Source organism: Peromyscus eremicus, chromosome X (genome assembly GCF_949786415.1).
Source record: "Peromyscus eremicus chromosome X, PerEre_H2_v1, whole genome shotgun sequence".
Classification (NCBI taxonomy): Eukaryota; Metazoa; Chordata; class Mammalia; order Rodentia; family Cricetidae; genus Peromyscus; species Peromyscus eremicus.
This window is the reverse complement of record NC_081439.1, coordinates 11,458,537-11,482,688: the sequence shown is the minus strand read 5'-3', so window position 1 is coordinate 11,482,688 and position 24,152 is coordinate 11,458,537. Positions and strand designations below refer to the sequence as shown.

The window sequence follows — 24,152 nt, the reverse complement described above, 5'->3', positions numbered from 1 at the left end:
CTTGACCTCAAGGGTGGGGCATACTTTTCCTGGAGCAGGGTGACCTAGGCTCCTCACAGGAAGTGGAATATAGCTTGGGATTTGACTTCCTATTCTTATTAGTCTGTTCAGCGTTGAGTCAACGCACAGCTTGCACAGTCCCGGCGTCACAGTCTGGCGTGGTGCCCTGCCCAGGGGTGAAGAGAAGTTCCAGTTTTGAGCTTCTTACCGCGTGGCGAAGCTTGGTTTCCCGGCAGTCTCTGCTACCATAGTTGGTGGTTTCTGGTGACGTTCAGGTTTGCAGCTGCGCAGTACGCCTACGTTGATAGACGTCGCCCCCTAGACTCTATTTCCCAATGTGCCTCGCGGGTGCCGTGAGGGGTTGCGGGTGTTGTAGTCTCGTCGCCCTTCGGGCTGGTCCAGCAACCCGCAGGATGTCGGAGGTGCGGCTGCCACCGCTGCGCGCCCTAGACGACTTTGTCTTGGGGTCTGCGCGTCTGGCGGCTCCTGATCTAGGCGATCCACAGCGATGGTGTCACCGCGTCATCAATAATCTCCTCTACTACCAAACCAATTACCTTCTCTGCTTCGGCACCAGTCTCGCTCTGGCCGGGTGAGGGAGGGAGGTAGTGATTGGCTGAAGATACTAGCGGGAAGTAGGGTGGACTTGCGGGTCTTTGAGGATGAGGAGAGGGGAACCTAAGGGGAAATGCTAGGCTGGGAAGGGCGAATCCGGTAGAAAAGGAAGGTCTGAGGGGCATGGATGGAAGGATTTGAAGGAGGCAGATTTTTGTTATAAGGAGGATTGCGGGGGGGGAGGTGAGAGAAGACCTGGGTAGGAAAGGGGGGAAGGGGGACTGAAGAGGAATGTGGGCTAGGAGGTGGACCTGGATTTAAGGAAGGCCTGATATGGGGATGTGAGAGTACTTTTAAGAGGTTCAGTGATGTGAGTGATGGGGCAGATTAAGGGAGCCCTGGAGGGTTTAAGACAGAAGTGGGGGTGTAGTAAAGACAGGGTTTGCAAGGTGAGTTTGTAGAGGAGAGCCTGCTCATATTGGGCCCAGAGGGAGGACCCAGTGTTGAGAAGCTGGAAGCCAAAGACAGACACTCTAGAAGAGGGACTTGGGCAGGGTTAAGCCTGGGACTGAAACCAAGGACGGGTTCGTTCAAGCAACTGCAGGAGGGTGGTTCTATATGAAAATGGGGGGTTGGGGATTTAGCTCAGTGGTAGAGCGCTTGCCTAGCAAGCGCAAGACCCTGGGTTCGATCCTCAGCTCCAGAAAAAAAAAAAAGAAAGAAAGAAAGAAAGAAAATGGGGTAGTGGAGGGCCTTTGGAAGGAAAGGACACCTGGGAAGTGCCCAGTCTGCAAAGAGAAATATGTATTGACTGAAGGCCTTGGTGAGGGATCTCCAAGGCTTAAGGTCAAGGAAAGGAATGTGGGAGCAGACCTGGGAATACTAGAAAGAAACCCTGCAGGTCTAAAGCCAGAAACCAGAGAAGTTTTGGGAGCCTAGGACCTCTGGCAGGATATGAGGATCTGATAGGACGGTAGTACCGAGGAATTGAGAGTTCACAGGAATCCCTGCAGGATGGACTGGGTGAGACAGGCCTGGTGAGACTATCTGCTAGGATGCTGATTCTGGAGCCAGAAAATAAAACTCTCGGGGTCCAGGATTGGGTGGATGGTGAGGCTCGCTGAGTGCCCTTGTTCCTGCAGGTACATTCGTCCACTGCACACCCTCCTGAGTGCACTGGTAGTGGTGGTGGTTCTCGGGGTGCTGGTGTGGGCTGCTGAAACCCGCGCGGCTGTGCGCCGCTGTCGTCGCAGCCACCCGGCTGCCTGCCTGGCTGCAGTGCTTGCCATTAGCCTCCTCATTCTCTGGGCCGTGGGCGGCGCTTTCACCTTCCTGCTCTGCATCACGGCTCCGGTGCTGTGTGAGTCTCTACTCTCCTTGTTCTAGCTGGGGAAATGGACAGCTCGTGCTTGGACACCAGGCCTGCCCTGCACTGGTTCCTGGGCTAAGAGGGGACTGGAAAGCCTGGAGGACACACGTGCCTCCATTAACTGTCTTCCCTCTCCTGGGAGAGAGCTTTGCTCCCTCTTTATTACCTTTGTGGGTCTTCAGTGTGAAGTGCCTTAAACTGTCCAAGTCCTGATTTACTGGACCTGGCCACATCCCCCAGAGCAGGCTAGCCTGCCTCTGGGTCAATCCCCCCAATTGTGGGCTGCGAGCTAAGGCCCCTCCCTGACCCACTCTTGGTATCGCCCACAGTGATCCTGCTGCATGCTTCACTGCGCCTGAGAAACCTTAAAAACAAGATTGAGAACAAGATCGAGAGCATTGGTCTAAAGCGGACACCAATGGGGCTGCTCCTAGAGGCACTGGGACAAGAGCAGGAAGCTGGATCCTAGGACCCTGGCATCTAGACAACCCCCACCCCATACCCAAGATGGAGCCTTTTCTCAGCCATTAAAATACGATCCTAGAGCCCTCTGGCCTGTCGAAAAAAAAAAAGACACCTGTGACTGCTTACTCCAACCCCAAACTAGTCATCTCTTACTCTCCAGCCCCTATTACCTAGGGACCAAACTCTTCCTCAGTGCTGAATTTGACACTCAGTCACCTACAGCCGCCTTGAAACTGGGCTTAATGCTTTTAAACATTGGCCATTTTAACATGGCCAATCTCAAAACAGGACCAAGAGCTACTCCCCAAATCTGGGACTCACTGGTCTTCCATACTTCAAATCTAGGGCCTGGAGCAGGACATTCTCAAACCTTGAGCTCTAAACTAAGGATTTTTCAGACCCCATCCAGCTTGGAACCCAGGTTAAGACATGGCCAAATATTGAGCTTAAATCCCAAGTGTCCTCAGCCCTGACCCCAATGAACCCTTGAACCCAGATGACCCTAACCCTCAGCAGACCCAATAGCCTCCCCCCAACTGTTTAGAGGTTTCCTCCCTTCCCCACATGTTCCTGGTATTGAGGACCAAGGTGTGGGGCTGGCTAGCGATAGCCCCACCTGGGAATGGAGCACATACATTAGTGTTCCTGCGACAATAAAGCCGTTGAATCTCAAGCTAATTGGGTCTCCTGTGTGAAGTTCTTGGACCTTTCAATGAACAACCCAGTGGCTGTCTTCAGTTCTACGGGACCATACCTGACTGGTTCGGTGCTGAAAGGGTGACTCCTATGGTCCTCACACCTGCGGCCTCTCAATCAGCATTAAAACACAGGGATGCAGAAGTGGGTGCTATCATTTTGGATATTCTCTTGTTATAAGCGGGCTAGGAATGTAAGTGCAGGGAGGCAAAGCAGGTGAAGTCAACACGTGACAGCTGGACGTAGTGACCCCAGTGATTCCAGCCCTGGGGAGGCTGAGGCAAGAGGACTAGGAGTTGTGGCCAGCCCTGGCTACATATAATCTAGCTCAAGAAAACAAAACACATGACACTATTGGAAGCTATTTCCAGTGGTTTTTTTCTTCCCATAAAAATACTTGTTTCTGGCTGGGCATGGTTGTACATGCCCTTTATTCCAGTCCAGATAGATCTCTGAGTACAAGGCCAATGTGGTCTATATAGTGAGTTCCAGGCCAGCCAGGGCTATGTAGTCAGTCCCTGTCCTGTCTCCTAAGTATATACACATAATCTGGTCTTAACTAGCAGTGTGGGTTCCTGTGCCGAAGCAGACAAAGAAGCAATCCGGGGGTCAGTTTATATATTTATTATAGAAATCCCCTTCCAGTGTGGGTAGTGTCTTGGGCCCAGATCCATCGGTACAAAAAGAAAATGTAACACCAGGTAAGGGGGTAGGGGAACCCCCAGCTCCAGAAAGTCACAGACAATATAGAAAACACAGCTTATGTGGATTTGTTTAAAAAGTGGTAAATAGAAGGAATGCCAAGGAGGACACGATGTGGCCTTGTGGCCCATAGCCAGATGTCACCTGAGGGTTTTGCTGGCATCTACTAGTTGCCAGGTTTAACCACTGCAGCATCCCAGGATGTGACACACTCAAATGGCTCTGCTTCTTGACAGCCTCTACAGCCTCCTGCCTGGAGAAGGTCAGCAAAGAGGCCATGGGCGGAGACAGAGACAACAGCTCCTTCACGTACCCCACCTAGACTTCCATCCTTCAAATGTGGACAGGAGCCCATCTGCCCAAGAACTCTAGCGGGAGGAGGCAGGGAGTTCTGTTCACAGCAGTATCTTAGCCCCCGAGACTCTATATGGTCCATCTTGTTGAGGCGGGGTAGTGGCTCATGAATGGAACAGTCTGGGCATAGGAACAGGAATGAACCCAACCAGGAATGAGCTCACAGTTTCCCTTTTAGAAAATCCCTAGTGTTGGGCAAAGACAGTAAATACTAAATCACAACTGTAAACAGAAATGGAGGAAGGGGCAGAGTCCCCAAATCATTATCCCCTCTTTGAAGCTAGCTGGGGCCCTCCAGTCCCCCAGCACAGGATGAGAAGAGAAGCAGGGGTATCGGACATCCTCCTGGGCCCAAAAGAAGTCAGGGGTCCTGTGAGACCAAGCAGTTGTCCCTCGGGACCAAGAGCAACCACATCCCAGGGCTCAGCGAGGTCGACCGTGTGTTCCCCAGACTGGAGTATTTCCAGAGCAACAAGGGGCTTATGAGGAAGGGTCAGACCAATGTCCCTGGGGTCTGGGGATCAGAACTGGAAGACTGCTCCCCCTCTAGCGTCAGGTCACTTAAACGAGCACTCAGCTCCGGGGGATACAGGAAGTCCGTGTAGTATCTTTAGAAAGGACAGCAGGAATCCGGAAGACAGGGAAGAAGAGAGGAACAGACAGACAGGACACACACAGAGAGAGGAAAAGAGGCTTGTTAAAGAGGTGGAGACAGGCACAGGACAGCACCTTCAGGCTCTTAAGCATGGGGTATGGAGCTTGGAGTAGAAGGCCAGGGAGTGCACATGTCCCTTCCTCCCAGCACCCTGACTTCAAGGCTCACCGCCAGCTGTCAAGTACTAGGGAGAATTGAAAAAAATCCTTCTAAAGCTTGGGAAAGAACTCCTGCTACCAACATCCAAGATCCCCCTCACCAGGACCCCAAAGGCTAATGCAGGCTATGTCTGACAGTGACCCCATGCCAAGACTACAGCTAGTCTCCTTGTGGTCCCACTCATCAGCTATTTTGACAAAGTGCTCCCTGGTCAGGATACCTTCAGCATCTGATTCAACACCCCTACCCATCAGTAAAAGCACCCCCATACCTGCCGGAGACAGGGGGTGCTGTGAAACTCCTCGAGTGCGGGAGCGGTGCCTGGCTGGGAGGACCGTATAGTGCCTGGCCCACCTCATAGCAGCGGGCATGGAGGAAGGGTACGTGTGTTGGGCCCACATGTGGGAGCACAGGCCGGCGCTGGGGCCCCATGGCCAGTCCTGAATTCCGGATGTACCAGTCCCGGAGCCCCTCCAGGGCAAGGTTCTTATGGCCACCTCGCTCACCAGCTGGAGGGAGCCGGGCGGGTGGTGGCACCCAGAGTAACGGGTTGGGGTGCACTTCCAGACCCTCCATAGCTTCTGGGGGCAGGCCACAGGGCTTGGAACGGATGGCACGGGTGTTGGGGTCTTTGCTGCGGAGAAGGGGGCTGCTGCCGTCAGCTGCATATATGGGTGGAGGACCGGGGAGCATGGCAAAGAGCCCATCTCTGCGGGAAAGGGGTCCTGGGACTTCAGGAGCAGGCAGCAGATCCCCCCAACCTGCCCCACCAGCACCACGGGGCAAGCCCCTGTCCAATGAATAGTCCAAGAGGAAGTCTCCACATACAGGTGGGAGCCGAGGGGGCCCACGGGATGCAGGGGCAGCTGAGCTAGGCCGGGCAGCCCGAGGAGGGTCTGGGGGGCCAGCGGTGCGGGAGGAGAAGGCAGGGACTGGTTGGGGGCGCTCATACAGCACCTCACTGCTTTTGCAGACTGGGGGACCAGCAGCAGGGGGAGCCAGGGGGGCAGGTGGAGATACAGCTCCCCCAGCAGCTGCCCGGTCCACCAGCAGGGCCTCAGAGCTGTTGCTGCGGCGGGTACGAGCTGCGAAGAGGGAGGCCCGATCCGAAGCAGGGTCAGGCCGAGGAAAGCCCATCTGGGAGTCCTGACTACCGGACCACTGGCGAGAATGGAGGCCTTCGGGTCTGCGGAGCAGAGGTGCAGGGTCAGAAAAAGACGGAAAATGTTGAGTAAAACCCTGACTGTCCCAGCTCTTTCTGAACCTCCACTATCTCTAAAATAGGACCAGGATTAGAAGCTGTGTGTGCATGGAGTCGCTAAGTAGTGCATGGAAAAGGCCACTGAGATTTGGTCCCAGACAGGGAAATGTACACCGGGACAGGGCTGCAAGCTCTTGGGGTGATGTAAATGTTTCTGGGAATGCGAAGGAAGCACTAGCTAAGGAAGGACACACACAGGCACTCTTGTTACCGGGAGCTCCTATTCTCCTGCTAAGGCTACCCTCATGGCTCCCTTCTACCTCCTGAAGGAAGCCCTGGGCCTTATGTCCGGAACTAAAGGCTTTCTGAACTCTAACACACCATGTTTATGAACCATCCCCAAACAATCGTCCCACCATGCACAGAATGTATGCCCCCAAAAGACAGGGATTCTGTTCACAGCATGGGAAAAGTAGGCATTTAAGTATTTCAGAAACATTAAAGTGCTTCGAGGCTGACTCCAGTTCAAAAAATTTGCATGGGTTCAAATGTCAGAGCTGCGGTTTACTCACAAGTTACTTAGTTAACCTTTCCATGCCTCAGTTTCCACACCTATAAAATGCAAATAATAGCACCTCCTCAGAGGGACCTTAGGATGATAAAGGAGTTGCTTTCCCCCACAAATGCTACCAGTTAGTAGCAGGCAGTAGGCATCTGATACATGCTACCCAACATGCACTGTACCTGTGTCTTTCAAAGGCAGATATTACACTCACTTCACAAATGAGGAAGGAAAGATTCAGAGAAAGAAAATGACTTAGCCAAAAAAACCGCAGCAAAACCCATCCTCAATCTTTCCTGCCTCTGTCTCCAATTCCCACTCCAATTTCTCTCCACCTTCCAAAGCCCAGGTGCCCATGTCCCACATCTTTTGGTAATTTCGATTCAACATCTACAGTCAGAACTAAAGGTTTCCTCCTCTGATACTCAGACCCACCCTCAAGAGTCCCCTTACTTGCAGAGCCGGGGGCCAGTGCCCCGGGTGAGGACAGGGGTGGCAGGCACACTTCGCCCCTCAAAACTGGAGGCACTCCTGGGCAGCGAGCGTGTGGGGCTAGACAGAGATGGCAGGGCCCACATCGGGACCCAGGTTAGAAACCGCACCCACCAGTAGGCCCTCCTGCCAACCCAGGCTGGGGATCCCACTCCTAGACCCGGGAAAGGGGGGGAAGGTTCCTCTTTACCTGGTGGGGCTGGCCACAGAGTTGCGCCGGCTCTTCAGGTCCCCGTAAATATCTGATGGGGGAGGTTTCCATGGGGCTCGCCGCTCAGGGCTCCCCCCAGATACTGCCCGAAACTGGTCCCAGGCCTTTGGTGGTGAGGGCCGCTCGGTTAGAGAGAAGCAGCTATGAGGATCCTCTGGGTAGGAGAGAGAACAGGGTAGAATTCAGTGACAGAGGGCCCGGAAGGGGCAGGGCAGGGCAGGGCAGGTTTAAAGGGAAGGGGCGTGTGCAAGCTAAGAGGTGAAGCATGGCAAATGTAGAGGCTGCCCTGCAGGTCTAGGGCAGAGGAGGCAGTGAGGTGAAGCTAAGGATGCCTGGGAACGAAAGGAGGAGGGGCTGAACACAACAGGATATTCTGAGAGGACACGGAGGGGGTGGGTGAGCTCAGGTTGTGGGGAGGTTCTCACCATTATCATGACTGGCCCCTGACTCTGAGAGGGAGCTGCTCTCCGAGTGCAGAACGCCATCCTCTACAGGTGAGAAAGGGGAAAGCAGCCTATCACTCCAAGGTCTGGGCTCCATCCCTTCCTGCCACCACTGGATAGGCACCTCCGTGGAGACTGCCTTCTGCCTCCTGACTCTGACGCCTCCCCAAGAGTCCATCTTTGCCAGACACAGACCTATAATCCCAGCTACCCAAGAGGCTCTAGGAAGTGGGGTGTGTGTGTGTGTGTGTGTGTGTGTGTGTGTGTGTGTGTGTGTGAGAGAGAGAGAGAGAGAGAGAGAGAGAGAGAGAGAGAGAGAGAGAGAGAAGTTCAAGGCATATCTGGACTATGGAATGTGTTCAAGACCAGCCTGGGCAACTTACCAAAATCCTGTCTCAAAATAAAGTGAAAACAAAACAAAGGAGCCAAGCAGTGGTGGCGCATGCCTTTAATCCCAGAAGAGGCAATCAGATCTCTGTGAGTTCGAGGCCAGGCTGGTCTACAGAGTGAGTTCCAGGACAGCCAGGGCTACACAGTGAAACCCTGTCTCAAAAACAAAAAATACAAAAAAACCCAAAACAAACAAACAAACAAACAAACAAGAAGCTGGAGAGATGGCTCAGTGGTTAAGAACACTGGCTACCCTTGCAGAAGACGTGGGTTCAGTCCCCACACAACAGTCTATAACTCCAGTTCCAAAGGTTCCAAAGCCTCCACAAGCACCTGTGTACATGTGGTAAATGTAAAAAAAAAAAGTAAATCTTTTTAAAAACAAAAAGAAAAAGCCAAGTGGTACTGGTGCATGCCTTTAATCCCAGCACTCTGGAGGCAGAGGCAGGCAGATCTCTGTGAGTTTGAGGCCAGCCTGGGCTACAGAGCAAGTTCCAGGACAGCCAGAACTGTTACACAGAGAAACTCTGTCTCAAAAACCAAAATAAGTAAACAAATAATAATAAATAAAAATAAAAGAGGACTGGTTATGTAGTTCCATGGTAGAATGCTTATCTAGAATGCTGGAGGGCCTAGGTTCAACCCTACCATGCATAAAAACATCTGCCTTTACCTGAATTCAAGCCCACCATGAACTCAGTATCCATCTTCCTGTGGCCTACCGTTCAAGACCTCTCTTAACCTCAAGTCAGGTTATCACAACTCTCCTTGCGGGGTGAGTCCCTTAAGTCCTGCTCACCTCTCTGCCTTCACTGGCTGCTCAGCCTCTCCACCATTCCCATACGCATTAGCCACAGTCCATTCTCACGACCATTTTTCACTCACTGGAGAGATGTGGGACCCGGCTTACCTTGGCTGAGCTGAGCAAGGCGTGTGCCCAGGCAGACACCCTGGGCATTGACTAGTGCCCCGGCAGATAGCTGGAGCACCGGGAGGCCAAGGCGGGCTTGGAAGTCCCTGAGCTGCTCCTCGAGCTCATGCAGCCTCCGAAGTGCATCAACCTGTACCTGGCGCCGCCGCCGTCTCTGCTCCCCACTCAGGTCAGGGGCCAGGGCCAGGCGTCGGGCAGCAGCTGCGATCTGCTGCTGCACGGACACCTCCCGCTCCAGGGCCTCAAGAGCCAGTTCCTGCACGAGCCAAGAGGGGGGCATAGGACTAAACAGTAGAAATGACTACCCAGGAGAGCGCGAAGTCGGCAGAGCCCCTGTACACCGGAAGTGGGGCCTGGTCTCCCTGGGGGAGTCTGTTTGCCCAGGGAAGGAGCTTCTTCATCCTCGGGGGACAGGATGAGGAAGTAGGCCTGTGTATCTTCTCAAGATAGGAAGCTTGTCTTGACACAGTTGGGGTCCAGTACTGCATGGGGAACCCACCTGTTCAAACGCTCTCCCTCCTTAACTCCACCCACTCCTGGATAGAACCCTCATTCTGGCCCGCACCATCTTGCTCCCACAGCCAACTGCTTACCTCAGCAGGACACAAGGAGTGGTGAGTTGGATTTGGGTGTGGTGGAGGGTAGACACGAGCAGCAGGGGGCCTCCGGCGTACCAACTGAGGACGTTCACCAGGCTCCAGTGGGCACTCGGGGGGCAGCTGGCCAGTTAGCTCCTGGAGGGAGGGAACGGGGACAGAGACTACAAGGGTCAGCTGGAGACATGGCATAAAGTAGTGAGGGTGCAAGAAACTCTACCTCCCAGGGGGGCCAGCCCTGCTCCATACTCCACACGTATTAGGTCTCCCCCTCTCAAGAGCTCTACCCCCCACTAGGCAAAGGAATTTTTGAAATCTGGAGGCCAGAGTTCTTAGTTTTCGTAAGTATAAAAGCCCACTCCATATGCTGCATATATAACATGGGCTGCATCTTCTGAATCCCATTAGTGTGTGTGTGTGTGTGTGTGTGTGTGTGTGTGTGTGTGTGTGTGTGCGCGAGTTCTAGGCCAGCCTGGGCTACAGAGTGAGACTCTGTCTCAGAAAACAGATGAATGGCTAGATAGATGGACTAGTGGAAGGGAGGGAAAAATAACTCATCCTGAGTCAGTTTAGGATGGACTCCGTTGCCCAGTTTTGGAAACAGCTTTCTCCTTTGGGGGTTTGGGAGGTTTTAAATTATTCACAAGTGACTATGGGTCTGCATCATATTTCATTGATTCTGTGCCCTCTAAGTCAAACTTGAGGGCAGAGAGGGTGACAAGAAAACTCCTAACTCCCAGCCAAGTAGTTAGGCTCGCATCACAGCAGGCTGCCTGCCTAGAGCCTGGCTCTCACCCACTCCTGCCCTGGGGCCAGGCCCTCACCGCCTCCTGCAGACAGACTTTCCTGAGCTCCTGAAGTTTCAGCCTCAGGGTCTCCTGCAGGGCCTGCCGGCGGTCAAGCAGTCCTCGAAGACGCTCTGACTTCACCTGGGGGGCTGCCTCTCCAAACAGGGCAGCTGCACAGGGGGAGCAAAGGTCAGGACAGCTAGAACATCCTGGAGCAACGGTGGGGCCAGGGACCCACCCTCCCCAAGCAGGCACCCGGAGACGCGGGGCAGGGAAGGGGCAGCACGAAGTGGAAACAGCCACTGACCTGGGGCATTGAAGGTAGGCGAGCTGATGAGCTGACCTTTGACTTCCATCCTTGTACTGTCTGGAGGCTATGGCTGACAGCTAGACAAGGCCTGGCAGCGGCACATCACAGGAGGCATTAAGGAGGCATGTCCCATGCCACCACCACCACCACCCCCATCCCCGCCCAGTCCCACTTCCCATGCTCCAGCTAGGAATATAAGTACCCTGGGTCCCACCGGCCTACCCGGCCCACCCGCTCAGATTCTGTGTCAATGTCTGGACCCACTTGGCCTGGTACCTTGGTTCCCTTCCCATTGAGTGCTAACACAGCAAGTGGGAAGCTGGGAAGACTTACAACGCCTCCACAGAGGCCCATAGGCCACAGCCAGGAGTCTCACCTAGGGAGAGAATTAACGGTACAGATTCAACTGAGTATAACAAGGGTGAGCACTTATTCAGCCTTGGGTGCCTGGAACAGTTACTTGCTATGTCACAATGAATCTTTGAAAGCCCTCCGGCAGGAGCTCCATCATTATTACCTTTCGAGACGAGGGGTGGAAAGCAGAGAGGTAAAATGAGTGCCCAGTAAAGGGCATAGCATAGGACAACTCTTCTGGTCCTATGCAATCCCTCAAGACAGAGCTCCAACCCCACCAATTGCCTCTTGAGCACCTCGGTCCATCTATCAGGCTTTAGGACCTTTCCCAGGGTGTGGCCACAGTCTAGGGAGCTATTCTCAACCTCTCGCTTCTGGAACCTTGTTTCTCACTTAACATTTTGGAGCTGTTTTGGTTTTGGCACATGGTCTCACTCTGTAGCCTGGGCTAGCCTGAAAGTCACTGTGTTTAAGCTGGTCTTGAACTCATGGCAACCCTCCTGCCTTAGCCTCTCACATGCTGGGGTTAAAGGCCGGCACTACCATGCCCAGCTCATTCTGGGGCTTAAATGCCCCTTTTCAGAGGGGGTCCCTGAGCGATGTCGTCTCACAGCTCCTGCTGAACAAGAGAGAGTACCTCCCTGTACTGCCATGTGGACAGGAGGCATGCTGCCCCAGTGTATTGGTAGCTCCAGCAGCCCCAAACACTGCTGCACACACAGCAAGTAATCCACAAACGTACACCAGCTGGCTGGACAAGTGTGACTGAGCAGAGCTGGTTCTCTACTTGTCCTAATTCCATCCTGCCGCCCTGATGTAGCAAGGAGTGCCCCTTGACCACAGGGTCCCTCCAGCCCCTCTTCACTCCCACTCTGTTCTGAGGCTAGCACAGAAGTTACCCTGCTGGGATGGGTGAGACGCGCCATTCAACAGCCATAGATAACACATTCTCTGCCTCTTTTTTCTGTCCCTAGAAGCCCTGGATGACCATGGAGCCTGCTTTGGCTAGCTGCCCGCCCTCCTTCTGCTTCTCTGGAGTTGCTCCCTCCCTCCCACATCCTGCTCAGTACCCAGCTGGGCAACCAGGTGACATCACCTCCCACCACCTGTCCTAACCTCCAAGGCAGGTGACTGGGAAGATCTAATGGAGACCACCGAGTTCCCATTTTAACCTACCTTGAAATTCCCAGCTTGTCATGATGTGCTAGAGAAGACAACCAAGGAAGCCTGGCGATACGCTCCTTCCCCATTTTCCCACCGTGGGGTATAATCAAACGGCCTAGAAGGTACCCCTAGTTTCTCTGTAGTCTTCTGACTGTCCCACAGGGTCTGTATCCCTTCCTCAAAGGACTCATGTACTACCTCAACACCAATGGGGAGACAGTCCCCAAAGCCTTTTCTACAAATCCAGCCAGTATGTGCCCTGCAGACGGTCTCCCAAGCCCACCCATCTGAGGTTCAGCACTCCAGCACGGCAGGGTTTCTTTGATACCCCACCTCAGCTTCCTCTGTCCCTCAGCTCCTAGAACACCTGCTCTCCCGACCCACAAGCCTTGTCTGAACTCTTCCCCACCCCAACAGAAACCCAACTCCCCCGACCTCTGGGGCCAATCACCCCCTTCACCAACATCAGTCTCCTGCTCCACACCAGAGTGCCTCAATCCCTCCTTCTTTAGCAAATCTGAGCATCCTGGAAGTCAACACAGGGTCCAGACAGGAACCCCGACTCCACCCTGTCAGTCTGACCTCAGGGACATAGCTAGGGCATGAGTCACTGGGTCACTGGGCAGGCTAGACACAGGTCAACGCCCCACACCTCCATACCTGACTCAGGAACCTTTTTTCTGCTCTCCTATGATCTGCACACTCGCCTTGGGTCTTAGGGCTGCCTCACACCAAGATGAGAGAGTAAGAAAGCAAGCCACCACCACCCCTGCATCACGAACGCACCCTCACACAAGCCTCTGAGACCCTCCTGTCAGCTCTAGGGCCCTGTCTTCTCATTCTGTTCTCCTGTTGCTGGGATAGATCGCAGCAAGAGAGCCACAGAGGGCACATGCGGGCACACACACACACACACACACACACACACACACACACACACACACCCAGAGGCAGGCCCAGCAGGTTTTTCAGGTCTGCCCTTCTGACACCATAGCCGAGAAAAATTCCTGGCTGTAATGACTGTTTACAACCAAGATACTTCACCTGGGTGGCACTCCAATGCTGTCAATGAGAGTCCCCATTTCCACATCCTGCCACCACTTGAGCAAAGACATACGCAAAGTCTGGACTGCTCCCCAGTGCTCCCCAAACATACAGCACATCCCCTTCCATCACTCTGGTGAACAAATAGAGGGAGGAACAGATGCCCAAACAACAGTGGTTTTTAAATAGTTCAGCTGGTCTTTCCTGAGCCGATAGCCCTGGTAAAAAAAAAAGGCCACCCTGAAAAGAGGAGAGGAAGTGAGAGATGGGGAAGAAAAGACGAGGATGAGTCTCTTTGCCCCATCCCTCTTCCTCCATTTCCAACCAAGAACTGCTCTTGTCAAGAAAGGAAAATGGCCAGGCAGGGATTTGCCCTGCTCCCCAGGCCCGCCTGTACTGAACACTACCCTCCTATCGCTACCTCGTGTCGCCCATGTACTCCTGCCACAGAGCACGCTCTCTGGATGAGGACCTCAGGACGCTGTACCCCAGCCCAGCCCTCAATTCCTGTGCCCTCACTGTCTCACACCCCTGGCCCATTGCTCCGAGGTACTCACCAATGCCAGAGTGCTGGCTGAAAAAGAGTAGTTGTCTCGTCCAGGCCCTAGCTTTCCTGGCAGTAGACGTGAAAAGCAGTGACTGCTGTCTTGGCTGCCTCCCACGAGGTAAAGGCCCAGCCTACCTGGACAGGAACTGGGCTGGCCCATACCTTGTAACCCTTACCTGCCTGCTTCCACAGCTAGGGACACCCCTGGGAGGCAGCCTCAGGGGCCAGGGGCCTCACTCAGTGCCCACAGAGGCAAGAAGAAGGCATCGAACTCTCTTCTCACTGCAGACACCTAGGAGAGGACTGGGGAAGAAGCGCAAGGAGCTATGGGAGGAGCCCCTGCCTCTCCTGTCTCTCCTGCTGCCGAGACTCCCCCAGGCCACTGGAGTCTGCCTATACAAGGGAGCACCTCAGTGAATGGGGGCTAGGGAGCTGTGAAGTACACACAGACACACACACACACACACACACACACACACACACACTCACACGCCCCTGCCTATACAAGGGTAGCACCTCCAGGGAATGGGGGCTAGGGAGCTGTGAAGTACACACACACACACACACACACACACACACACACACACCCCTACCTATAAAAGGTAGCACCTCGTGGCATGGGGTCTAGGAAGCTGTGAGGTACACACACATACACACACCCCTGGGTTTTTTACTCTGAGCACAGTGCATCACCTTCTCCAGGCTCTTAGCCTTCCTTCACAGAGCAAGGCAGGGATAAGAGAAGGTCTTAGGGGTAATTTCTCCCATAATTAGGATAATGGTTTTCTAAGTTGCAGAGAGAAGTTAACAGGGTTTCTCTGTGTGGCCCTAGCTGTCCTGGAACTCACTCTGTAGACCAGGTGGCCTCGAACTCACAGAGATCCGCCTGCCTCTGCCTCCCGAGTGTTGGGATTAAAGAAGACATGTGCCATCACCGCCCCACAGAAAGCTAACCTTTCTAAGGAGAGACCAGATCTCAAGACACTACCTTCCATAGTCCAGGAAGAAATAATCCTGGTAAACAGACTACAATAACATTTCTGGCCTGGAGCAAAGCTTTATGGCAGGCAAGGAAATTGAGAACTCCGAGTCCCTATAACGCCCCTCAACACAACCCTACCTGGGCTCTAAGCCTGTCCTGGGCACATACCAAACATTCTCTACTCCAGGTAAGATGATCTGCTTGGTGACCTCAGAACACAAACCTAATCTGGATCCCTTACAGATGCCCCTGCCATGTATGAACAGGGAGCTCGGTTAGGCTGTTCCCTCCCATACTGGGAAGGAGGGCCTAGAGGAGTTCCCTCCGTCACATGCTATTGAGGCTTCCTGCTTGTGAAATTTATGGTGTGACACACAAAGGACCCTTTCATCTCCTTCCCTCTTTCCCTCCTTTGGTGTGCTGCTGGAGGCAAGCAGAAAGCAGACAAGTAGCTGAATACTGCTGGGGACTACCCTATTTTTTTTCTTTTTTCTTTTCTTTTCTTTATATATTTACTTATTTATTTTGGTTTTTCAAGACAGGGTTTCTCCGTGTAGCTTTGGAGCCTATCCTGGATCTTCCAGAGGACCTGAGTTCAATTCCGAGCATCCACGTCAGGTGGCTCATAACCTCCTATAACTCCAGTTCCAGGGGGTCCAATACCTCTAGCTTCTAAGGGTGCTTGTACACATGTACTCAGACACACACTGCATACAAACACACACACACATATGGTTAAAAATGAATTTTTTAAGAAATCTTAAGATTTGGCCAGGCAGTGGTGGCACATACCTTTAATCTCAGCACTCAGGAGGGAGAGGCAGGTGGATCTCTGAGTTCAAGGCCAGCCTGGTCTACAGAGTGATTTCTAGGACAGCCAGGGCTACACAGAAAAACCCTGCCTCGAAAAAAAAAATTAAGTTATTTATTTATTTATTTACTTACTTACTTTTATTTTGTTTTGGAAACAGGGTCTTACTATGCAGTCTCGAGTGTCCTGGAACTCGCTGTGTAGACCATGCTGGCCTCAAACTCATAGAAACCCACCTATCTCTGCCTCCCAAGTCCGGGGATTAAAGGCGTGTGCCACCATGCCCTGCTTATTATTTTTAATATCATGTGCCTGTAGTACCTGTGGAGACCAGAAGAGGGCAACAGACCCCCAAGACTGGAGCAACAGATGGTTGGAAACCACCATGTGGGTGTTGAGAATTCAATTCGGCTCCTCTGGAAGAGCGACCAGTGTTTTTAATTGCTGAGCCATCTCTCCAGTCCCAACAATTTTGTTTGTTTGTTTGTTTTTAAAGAAGAATAAATCTGAGGCTTGAGAGATGGCTTAGTGGTTAAGAGCACTTGCTGCTCTCCTAGAGGACTGGGGTTTGATTCCCACAGTACCCATATCAGGTAGCTCACAACCACCTTCAACTCTAGTTCTAGGGGGGAACCAATGCCCTCTTCTGGCCTCTGTGGGTACCAGTACACATGTGACATACATGGACACAGATACATGCACATAAATAAAAATGAATCTGAAATAATAATAATAATAATAGATCCACAGAGGTAGACTAGTTTAGAGGTGGGAAATCGACAGTAATTCCTGGGCCAAGAAGACGAGTGGGGCTGAGTCACCCACACACATTACTATCCATTCATGATGCTTTTCAGTACTGGCAACTGAACCTAGGGCTTTGTGCATGCTAAACACGCACTCTACAAAGCACTGACAAAGCTCTAGCCCCACAATTTTAACAGACCAGAAGACGGACTAACCTCTAAACACACATGGACCCTGCCCAGATAGTAAATGGTGAGTCGGGGATTTAACTCTACTTCCTGGATATGTGGCTGCTTAGAAAACTCACTTTTCTGTGCCTCAATGTCCTCACCTGTTAAATTGGAAACTGGGGTTGTGGAGGGAACATTATAGGGACTCGGAGACCTCCTCAATGTCAAATTATAGAACAGCTGCTAGGCACGGTGGCCTTTAATCCCAGCACTAACAATCCAAAGGCAAGTGGATTTCTGTGAGTTCGAGGTCATCCTGGTCTACAGAGTGAGATCCAGGACAGGCACCAAAACTACACAGACAAACCCTGTCTCAAAAAAAAAAAACCAAAAACTAGAAACAGATGCTCACGGAATTATTGCAAGCAACTGATTTAATCCATTTACAGCTTGCTAGGACACAGCAACTGGCTGGGTATCAGTACCCAAAGTGCATTGCTGTTATAATTATGAGTATTCCTCCCCAATGAATCAAACGGATATATTTGGATGCTTTTTTTTTTTTTTTAAAGATTTATTTATTTATTATGTATACAGAAGAGGGTGCCAGATCTTATTACAGATGGTTGTGAGCCACCATGTGGTTGCTGGGAATTGAACTCAGGACCTCTGGAAGAGCAGTCAGTGCTCTTAACCTCTGAGCCATCTCTCCAGCCCGGATGCTTTTTTTTTTTTTTGACACAGAGCTGGTATCATTCAGCCTCACCCAATAAATCCGAAACAGATGTTTGTTTTTTCTCCTCTTGGGTAACCTTGTCTGAATTCTCACTATCCAAAATCAAGAACTGAAAGTACTCACAAGGCCAAGGGGATGCAGAGAAAACAGCTTGCAAAGCAAGTCTCACAATGAGAGTCTGGATTCCCAGAACTCCTGCAAGAGCCAGATACAATGGCTCAGGTCTGTAATCGCGCAGCACTCCCGCTGCGGCAAGATGGGAGGCGAAGACAAGAACGCCCCTGAAGTGGGAGTTAGCCTGTGATCCACAACTCCCCTGAAGCACGTGGGCCAGCTAGCTTGTGATCCACAGCTCCCCTGAAGCACGTGGGCCAGATAGCTTGTGATCCACAGCACCGTGGCAAAGGAGCCACCCTATGTCAAACAAATGAGGTGGGAACAACACCTGGAGAAGCCCTTCGACATCCATGTATCAGCCCGCACACACGAGGACACACACACACACACACACACACACACACACACACACACACACAAAATAAAGGATACCAGCAGGATACCCCAGTGGGTACAAAGGTGCTTGCCATCAAGCTTGAGGACTGAGTTCAGTGTCTAGGACTCAACATGGTGCAGACTCCTAAAGGTTGCGCCCAACCCCCCCCCCCCCACAAAAGCATCCCTGACTTCCACACATGAAATAAATGTAAACAAATATTTAAAATTGTCTACAAAGAATTAAACATATTCAGACGCACTTGAGATACAGAGAGCTGGTATCTCAGCCTCTAAATTCTCCCTTCTTGCTAAAAGCAGCCATTTTTGAAACAGGCTCCTCTGTGTGTCCCCTCCCCCATTCTCTACCTCATCATTAAAAAATGCAGGAACTGAGATAGATGTGATGTATGCCCATAATACCAGCACCAGGGAGGATGAGACTGGAGAATCAGGAGTTCCAAGCCAGGTTGGGTTACACAGTGAAATACTGTCAAAAAAAAAAAAAAAAAAAGCAAGGCCAAACAATGGTGGTACAGACCTTTGATCCCAGCACTCAGGGGAGGAGGGGGACAGAGGCAGATGGATATCTGTGAGTTCCAGGACAGCCAGGACTGCTTCACAGAGAAACCCTGTCTCAGAAAAAAAAAAAATGCAGGAACCAAGTACATTTCAGATACATTGATAAACTGTCACAACTATATCTGATCCAAAGAATCTGCCTGTGATGAAACACAGAGTCTTGGGTATCTGCTTCTGAACAATATTCCTAGTCTCTGAAGATATTTTTCAGTCAGTCATTAACGCAAAAACAAATACCTTCAGATAACTTAGTATTTTCCACTGTCTGAAGTCCCGGAAGTCTTCCTCTCTCATGAGTAACCTCTGAGTTGGTAGTAGGTCTATATAAACGTTTTTGAGAAATAAAATGGGTCTGACATTCCTTATTCAAACTCACAATTCTGGGACTAACATTTTAGCCTCTTGCTATTTCTCCCTGTTCATACTCAGAATCAAGTTTTGCCCAGCAGGGAAATCTCATTTTATTGTTACTACTAGAGGAGCCTGAATTTTTATTTATTTTCTTCACAACTCCAGGGATAAAACTCAGGGCGTTATCCAGCTATATCCCTAGCGCACTTTGTTTGTTTGTTGTTGTTGTTGTTTGTATTCTTGGGACAGGGTTTCTCTGTGTAGCTTTGCGCCTTTCCTAGAACTCACTCTGTAGACGAGGCTGGCCTCGAACTCACAGAGATCCGTCTGCCTCTGCCTCCTGAGTGCTGGGATTAAAGGTGTGCACTACCATCACCTGGCTTGTCTTCCAATTTTTAAAAAGATGTCTTGCCAGGGCCTACACAGGTCTGCCCCAGGTCCTCTGCATATATAGTACAGCTTTCAGTTTAGAATTTTGTCTTGTTTTGTTTTTGAGACAGGGTTTCTCTGTGTAGTCCTGGAATTCACTGTGTAGACCAGGCTGGCCTCAAACTCAGAAATCCACCTGCTTCTGCCTTCCAAGTGCTGGGATTAAAGGCGTGCGCCACCACTGCCAGGTTTCAATTTAGTTTTGTTTTTTTTTTAAAGATTTATTTATTTATTATGTACACAGAAGAGGGCACCAGATCTCATTATGGATGGTTGTGAGCCACCATATGGTTACTGGGAACTGAACTCAGGACGTCTGGAAGAGCAGTCGGTGCTCTTAACCTCTGAGCCTTCTCTCCAGCCCCCAATTTAGTATTTTTATGGGACTCCTGAGTGTGTGAATGAGTGGGTCTCTGGTTCTTGTGCCTTCTCTTAGGGTTCTTTTCCTTCTGTGGTTTGCCTTGTCCAACTTCAATGTGATGATTCTTGTTTTATCTTATTATATTTTATTATTTTATTTTGTTAGAAAATATAAAAGTATCCTGAAAAAAAAAAAAAAAGAGATGTGGCTTGCCAGGCATGGTGACGCACACCTTTAATCCCAGCACTCTGGAGGTAGAAGCAGGTGGATCTCTGTGAGTTCGAGGCCAGCCTGGTCTACAGAGTGAGTTCCAGGCCAGCTAGGAGTACATATCAAGACCCTGCCTGAAAATTAAATAATAAATAAATAAATAAATAACTGATGGGTGTTCTCTGGGCTGACCAGAGACTCCTGGGCTCAAGTGAACCTCTCACATTTGCTTCTTGAATAGCTGGAGAGACAGGGTTATGGCACTACCAAGCTAAATGAGCCTGATTCTAACATCCAGCCACAGTCACTGCCTCTGCCCCTACACACAACACACTCACACAGAGACCCTTATAGATGGGATGGGTTAGCACCAAAATGTCTGTTGTTAACTTCATGAGAGGAAAAAAGAAATCCCTTCCCTCATCCCACCCCTACCAAGTCCTAAAGCCTCTGACCTAGAATAGTTTTCTTGTTTTGTTTTGTTTTGTTGGTCCCAAAAAGCAGGGATCATACCCACTAGGATCAAAAATCAGGTGAAGGAGATAACATGACTTCAAAAATTCACACACACCCCGTGTCACTTAACCTAGTATCTTTTCAACCTCCATACCTCCCTCACCCAACATGGGACGGCCCCCAATATAGAAAGACTGGCAACATGATCCAGACCTCTCAGACTCCCAGAGCATCAATGAATAATTTAGGGTGTTCTTTCACATTTCGGGAGAGCAGGCGGTGGAGGAACATTTCCATGCACTCCTAGGGCAGTGAGAGAAATGCCAGCTCTAGGTGGAGATCACTAGCATGGAGATGGGGCTGGGGAAAGCCCATACAAAAACCCCACCTGCCACAAGGCGCTTACGTGGCTACTGGTTTCTGTTAACAGCAGTGTAAAGAACATACTTTAGAAGCCCTGGGAACAACAGAGCTCTCAAGTTCTGAGCCAAGGTATAATGAGACCCAGAGCACAAAAGGGATGGGAAACGAGTGTTAGGAAGGAGGAAGGACTGAATAAGTTGGAAGGTTACAATAACAGGTAAGACAGGAGGCCTGGTTTGGGGGATGGTATGGGAGGTTAGGACAAGAATGAGTGCATGGTATAAAACAGAAAGTCACTATAGGATGGATGGAGATCAAGAGGCAGAGCAGAGGCCAGGTATGGTGGGGCACATCTATAATCCCAGCACTCTGGAAGTGCAGACAGAATGATTATTACAAGTTCCACACCAGCCTAGGCTACATAGTAAGGCCCTGTCTTAAAAAGATAAAGGCTGGGCATGGGGGTGGTATATGCCTATAATCCCAGCACCCCAGAGACAGAGGCAAGAGGAGCACATCACATGTTTGAGGCCATCCTGGACTACACAGCAAGTTCCAGGATAGTCAAGGCTACATAGACAAATCCTGTCTAAAAAGAAGAACAGAGCCGAGACAAGATGCTGGACAGAAGACTGAGGTTCAGAAGACGAGAAAAAGTCCAAGGAGACGAACAACAGTATAGAACAATAGCCAGAAGGCATGACTGAGATAAGCCAAGCCAGTGATGAAGGGAGGGATAGGGGCAGGTTCTGGTGGAGGTCAGGAACAAGAAAAGACCAGGGCAGAATGAAGAGAGGGATGAGGTGGTGGTGGGGGAGAAAAAGGGAAAACGGATGGAGCTCCGGAGTGGGAGTCGGGGCACAGTACAGGACGGTACAGAAGTCAGAGGTCAGCAATCAGGATAGAACTGGAACAAATTAGGGTTAGAGGGTCAGAACATTTGACTGGAAGGCATTCAGAGACTGGACAAGCATTTAGAGAACAGTGTGGACAAGCATCAGATCAGAATCCAGAGTTGGGGCTTCAGAGTTAGGATAGGGTCAAACAGGGACCTGGACCAAAGACAAACCTGGACAGGGCTGGGGAACAAAACTGGGCTTGGCGGACAAAGAAGGGGTTCAAGATCACATCACGTCAAAATATAGTTAGGTCAGGGGTAGGACTAAAGGCTCTGGGCCACGGACTTCGGGGTTTAAAAAGGATGTGGACAGATCAGACAGGGGTCAGAGGTGGGAGCATAGGGTCAGAGACTGTAAGTGCGCGCGCAGGTCCAGCCTTGTGGATGTTTCGGGGCCTTGTCCCGCCCTGTCCCCACCCTTCTTCTCCTGGCAGGAACGGTTACTCACCGAGGGTCCTCGCACTGCCCTGCAGGTGGGGTCGGTAGAGGCCGACAGGCAGCTAGTGGGCGCGCCTTCCCTCGCAGCGCCCCGCTCGTCCCTGGGAGCGCGCCTCCTCGCTTCTGCTTCCTACCTCTGGGCCGCGTTCGACCGCACGCACCACCGTTAGCCTTCGGGGGGCAGATGGGGGACCCCCAGATGGTGGGAGAGGTGCGCTGGCCCCGCCGTGGGCGGCGGCCCCGCGCACCTCACCTTTAACTCAGGACGTCCGTTGCTGGCTGCACAGCCACCTCCGCCGCTGAGCGCGAACCTAGGGGGCTGGAGAACGAGGGGGGCGGGGCGCGGGACCACAGCAGCGGCAGACACAAAGTGCGCAGGCGCCAGCTTGGGTCTTCGATTTTTCCTGCTTTGGGAGCGCCAGGAATGAAGAAGCGGGGAGCGTGTGCGCACGCGCCTTTTGGGGCGGTGGAGCCCTAAGCCACGCCCCCTAGGTGAGCCGACCGGAGCCCCTGACTCCAAGTCACTCTTGCCCCAAGACAGTATCCCAAATGCTATCTATAAACCTTTATCACGCCTCTAAAGTACCCCCAACGACTCCTTTAACCATCTCCCAGATGCTCCCCCAAACGACCTTCCATCATCCTCCAAATTATATCCCCAAAGTATTGTCTTTGATCCCAAGCAGTACCTCCAGGCCATTCTCTGCTGTCATTGACCTGCACCAACACACAACTCTATTGATCGAGTATGCAGAAGACATTTGTTGGCCCAAGGCTAGACCCGCAAGTTACGCTCCATGGATGTCAAAATTATATGCACCGATTTTTTTTCATAAGGATATCCTTGGAGTGTGCACTTCAAGCTACACTCCAGCAGCCTCCAAATCAGTCTTTACATCTGAGTTGCACCCCCAACTCACTTCCCATAGTTCCCCCAACTGTTAATCTCAAGCAGTACCTCCAGTCCACCCTTCATCAATACTCAATCTACACCAATAAACTGCCTTCCATAACTTCCAACTTATTCCTCCTTCACCATCCTCAATTGATCCTTGAAGTCTATAACTTCTAAACAGCATTTGTATTATTTATTCATTCATTTGCAGTACCAGGAATTTCTGGAACCCAGGGCCTCACACGTAATAGCTAAGTGCTTTATCAATGAAATAAATGCTGAACTCCAAATATCATTCCTAAATCCTAAATTCACTGTGCATGGAAAACACCTTCTGTTGACCCTAAACACTCCATGTAATCTCCACACCACCCTCTGCTGGTTCCCAGTGGGCTGTCCAAGAATCTGCAACGCCACCCTAAACATTACCAATTATGTACAATATAGGCTCCATCTGCTCCTCAAATCACTTCCAACTGTCACCTGTATAACTGCAAACCATGATCCATGGACACCCCACCAAAACAAGCCACCTTCCACTAACAGACAGAAGCCACCTTCCACTAAAAGACCATTCTATCTCTACAAAACTTCCTTTGTTGTTTTTTGTTTGTTTCTTTGGGGGTGGGGTGAGGTCCCATGAGGCACAAACTGATCCTCAACTCTATGTAGTCAAAGATAATCTTGCACTTTTGATCCTCCTGCCTCACCTCCTGAGCTATATTCCTAGCCTTTTTCCCCTTTTTTTTCTAGTTTTTTGAGACAGGGTTTCTCTTGCCTGGATCTCGTTCTGTAGACCAGGCTGGCCTCTAACTCAACAAAGATCTGTCTGGCTCTGCCTCCCGAGTGCTGGGATTAAAGGTGTGCGCCACCGCTGCCCGGCCTTTTTCCCATTTTTTGAGACAATTTCATGTGGCTCAGGCTGGCCTGGACCTTGCTGTGTGGCTGAGGATGATATTCAACTCCTGATCCATGGGGCTGGAGGGATGGCTCAGATGATTAAGAGCCCTGGTTGCTATTCCAGAAGACCTGAGTTTGGGTCCCAGGACCCATAAGGCTGTTCATTCCAGTGGGCTTGCACATACATGCAGGCAAAACAGTCACACATGTAAAAACAAAAGAAAAAAAAATAAGTTAAAATCAAGTCCTAATCCTCTTGCCTCCAACATCCCAATAAGGTCCCATTCCCAGTGCTAGACAACCACAAATGAACTGTCCATAGATTTTCTTTATCTAGACATTT

At 51.1% G+C, this 24,152-nt stretch overlaps 2 protein-coding genes across 2 annotated transcripts; one reads left to right on the top strand and one right to left on the bottom strand.

The window, feature by feature from the left end:
- Nucleotides 1–85: 85 nt before the first annotated feature.
- On the top strand, nucleotides 86–3,067 carry Praf2 (PRA1 domain family member 2). The gene is made up of 3 exons (XM_059251156.1): nucleotides 86–592; nucleotides 1,698–1,915; nucleotides 2,254–3,067. Exons 1-3 carry the CDS (start codon nucleotides 336–338, stop codon nucleotides 2,391–2,393), a joined length of 615 nt encoding a protein of 204 aa, XP_059107139.1. The 5' UTR covers nucleotides 86–335; the 3' UTR covers nucleotides 2,394–3,067.
- Nucleotides 3,068–3,694: 627 nt separating this feature from the next.
- Ccdc120 (coiled-coil domain containing 120) lies at nucleotides 3,695–10,978 on the bottom strand. The gene is made up of 8 exons (XM_059250124.1): nucleotides 10,877–10,978; nucleotides 10,606–10,739; nucleotides 9,779–9,919; nucleotides 9,165–9,441; nucleotides 7,847–7,909; nucleotides 7,401–7,575; nucleotides 7,172–7,270; nucleotides 3,695–6,141 (listed from the first exon to the last, which is right to left on the bottom strand). The coding sequence occupies exons 1-8, from the start codon at nucleotides 10,923–10,925 to the stop codon at nucleotides 5,199–5,201; spliced, it is 1,881 nt and encodes a 626-aa protein (XP_059106107.1). The 5' UTR covers nucleotides 10,926–10,978; the 3' UTR covers nucleotides 3,695–5,198.
- Between the last annotated feature and the right edge of the window lie 13,174 nt (nucleotides 10,979–24,152).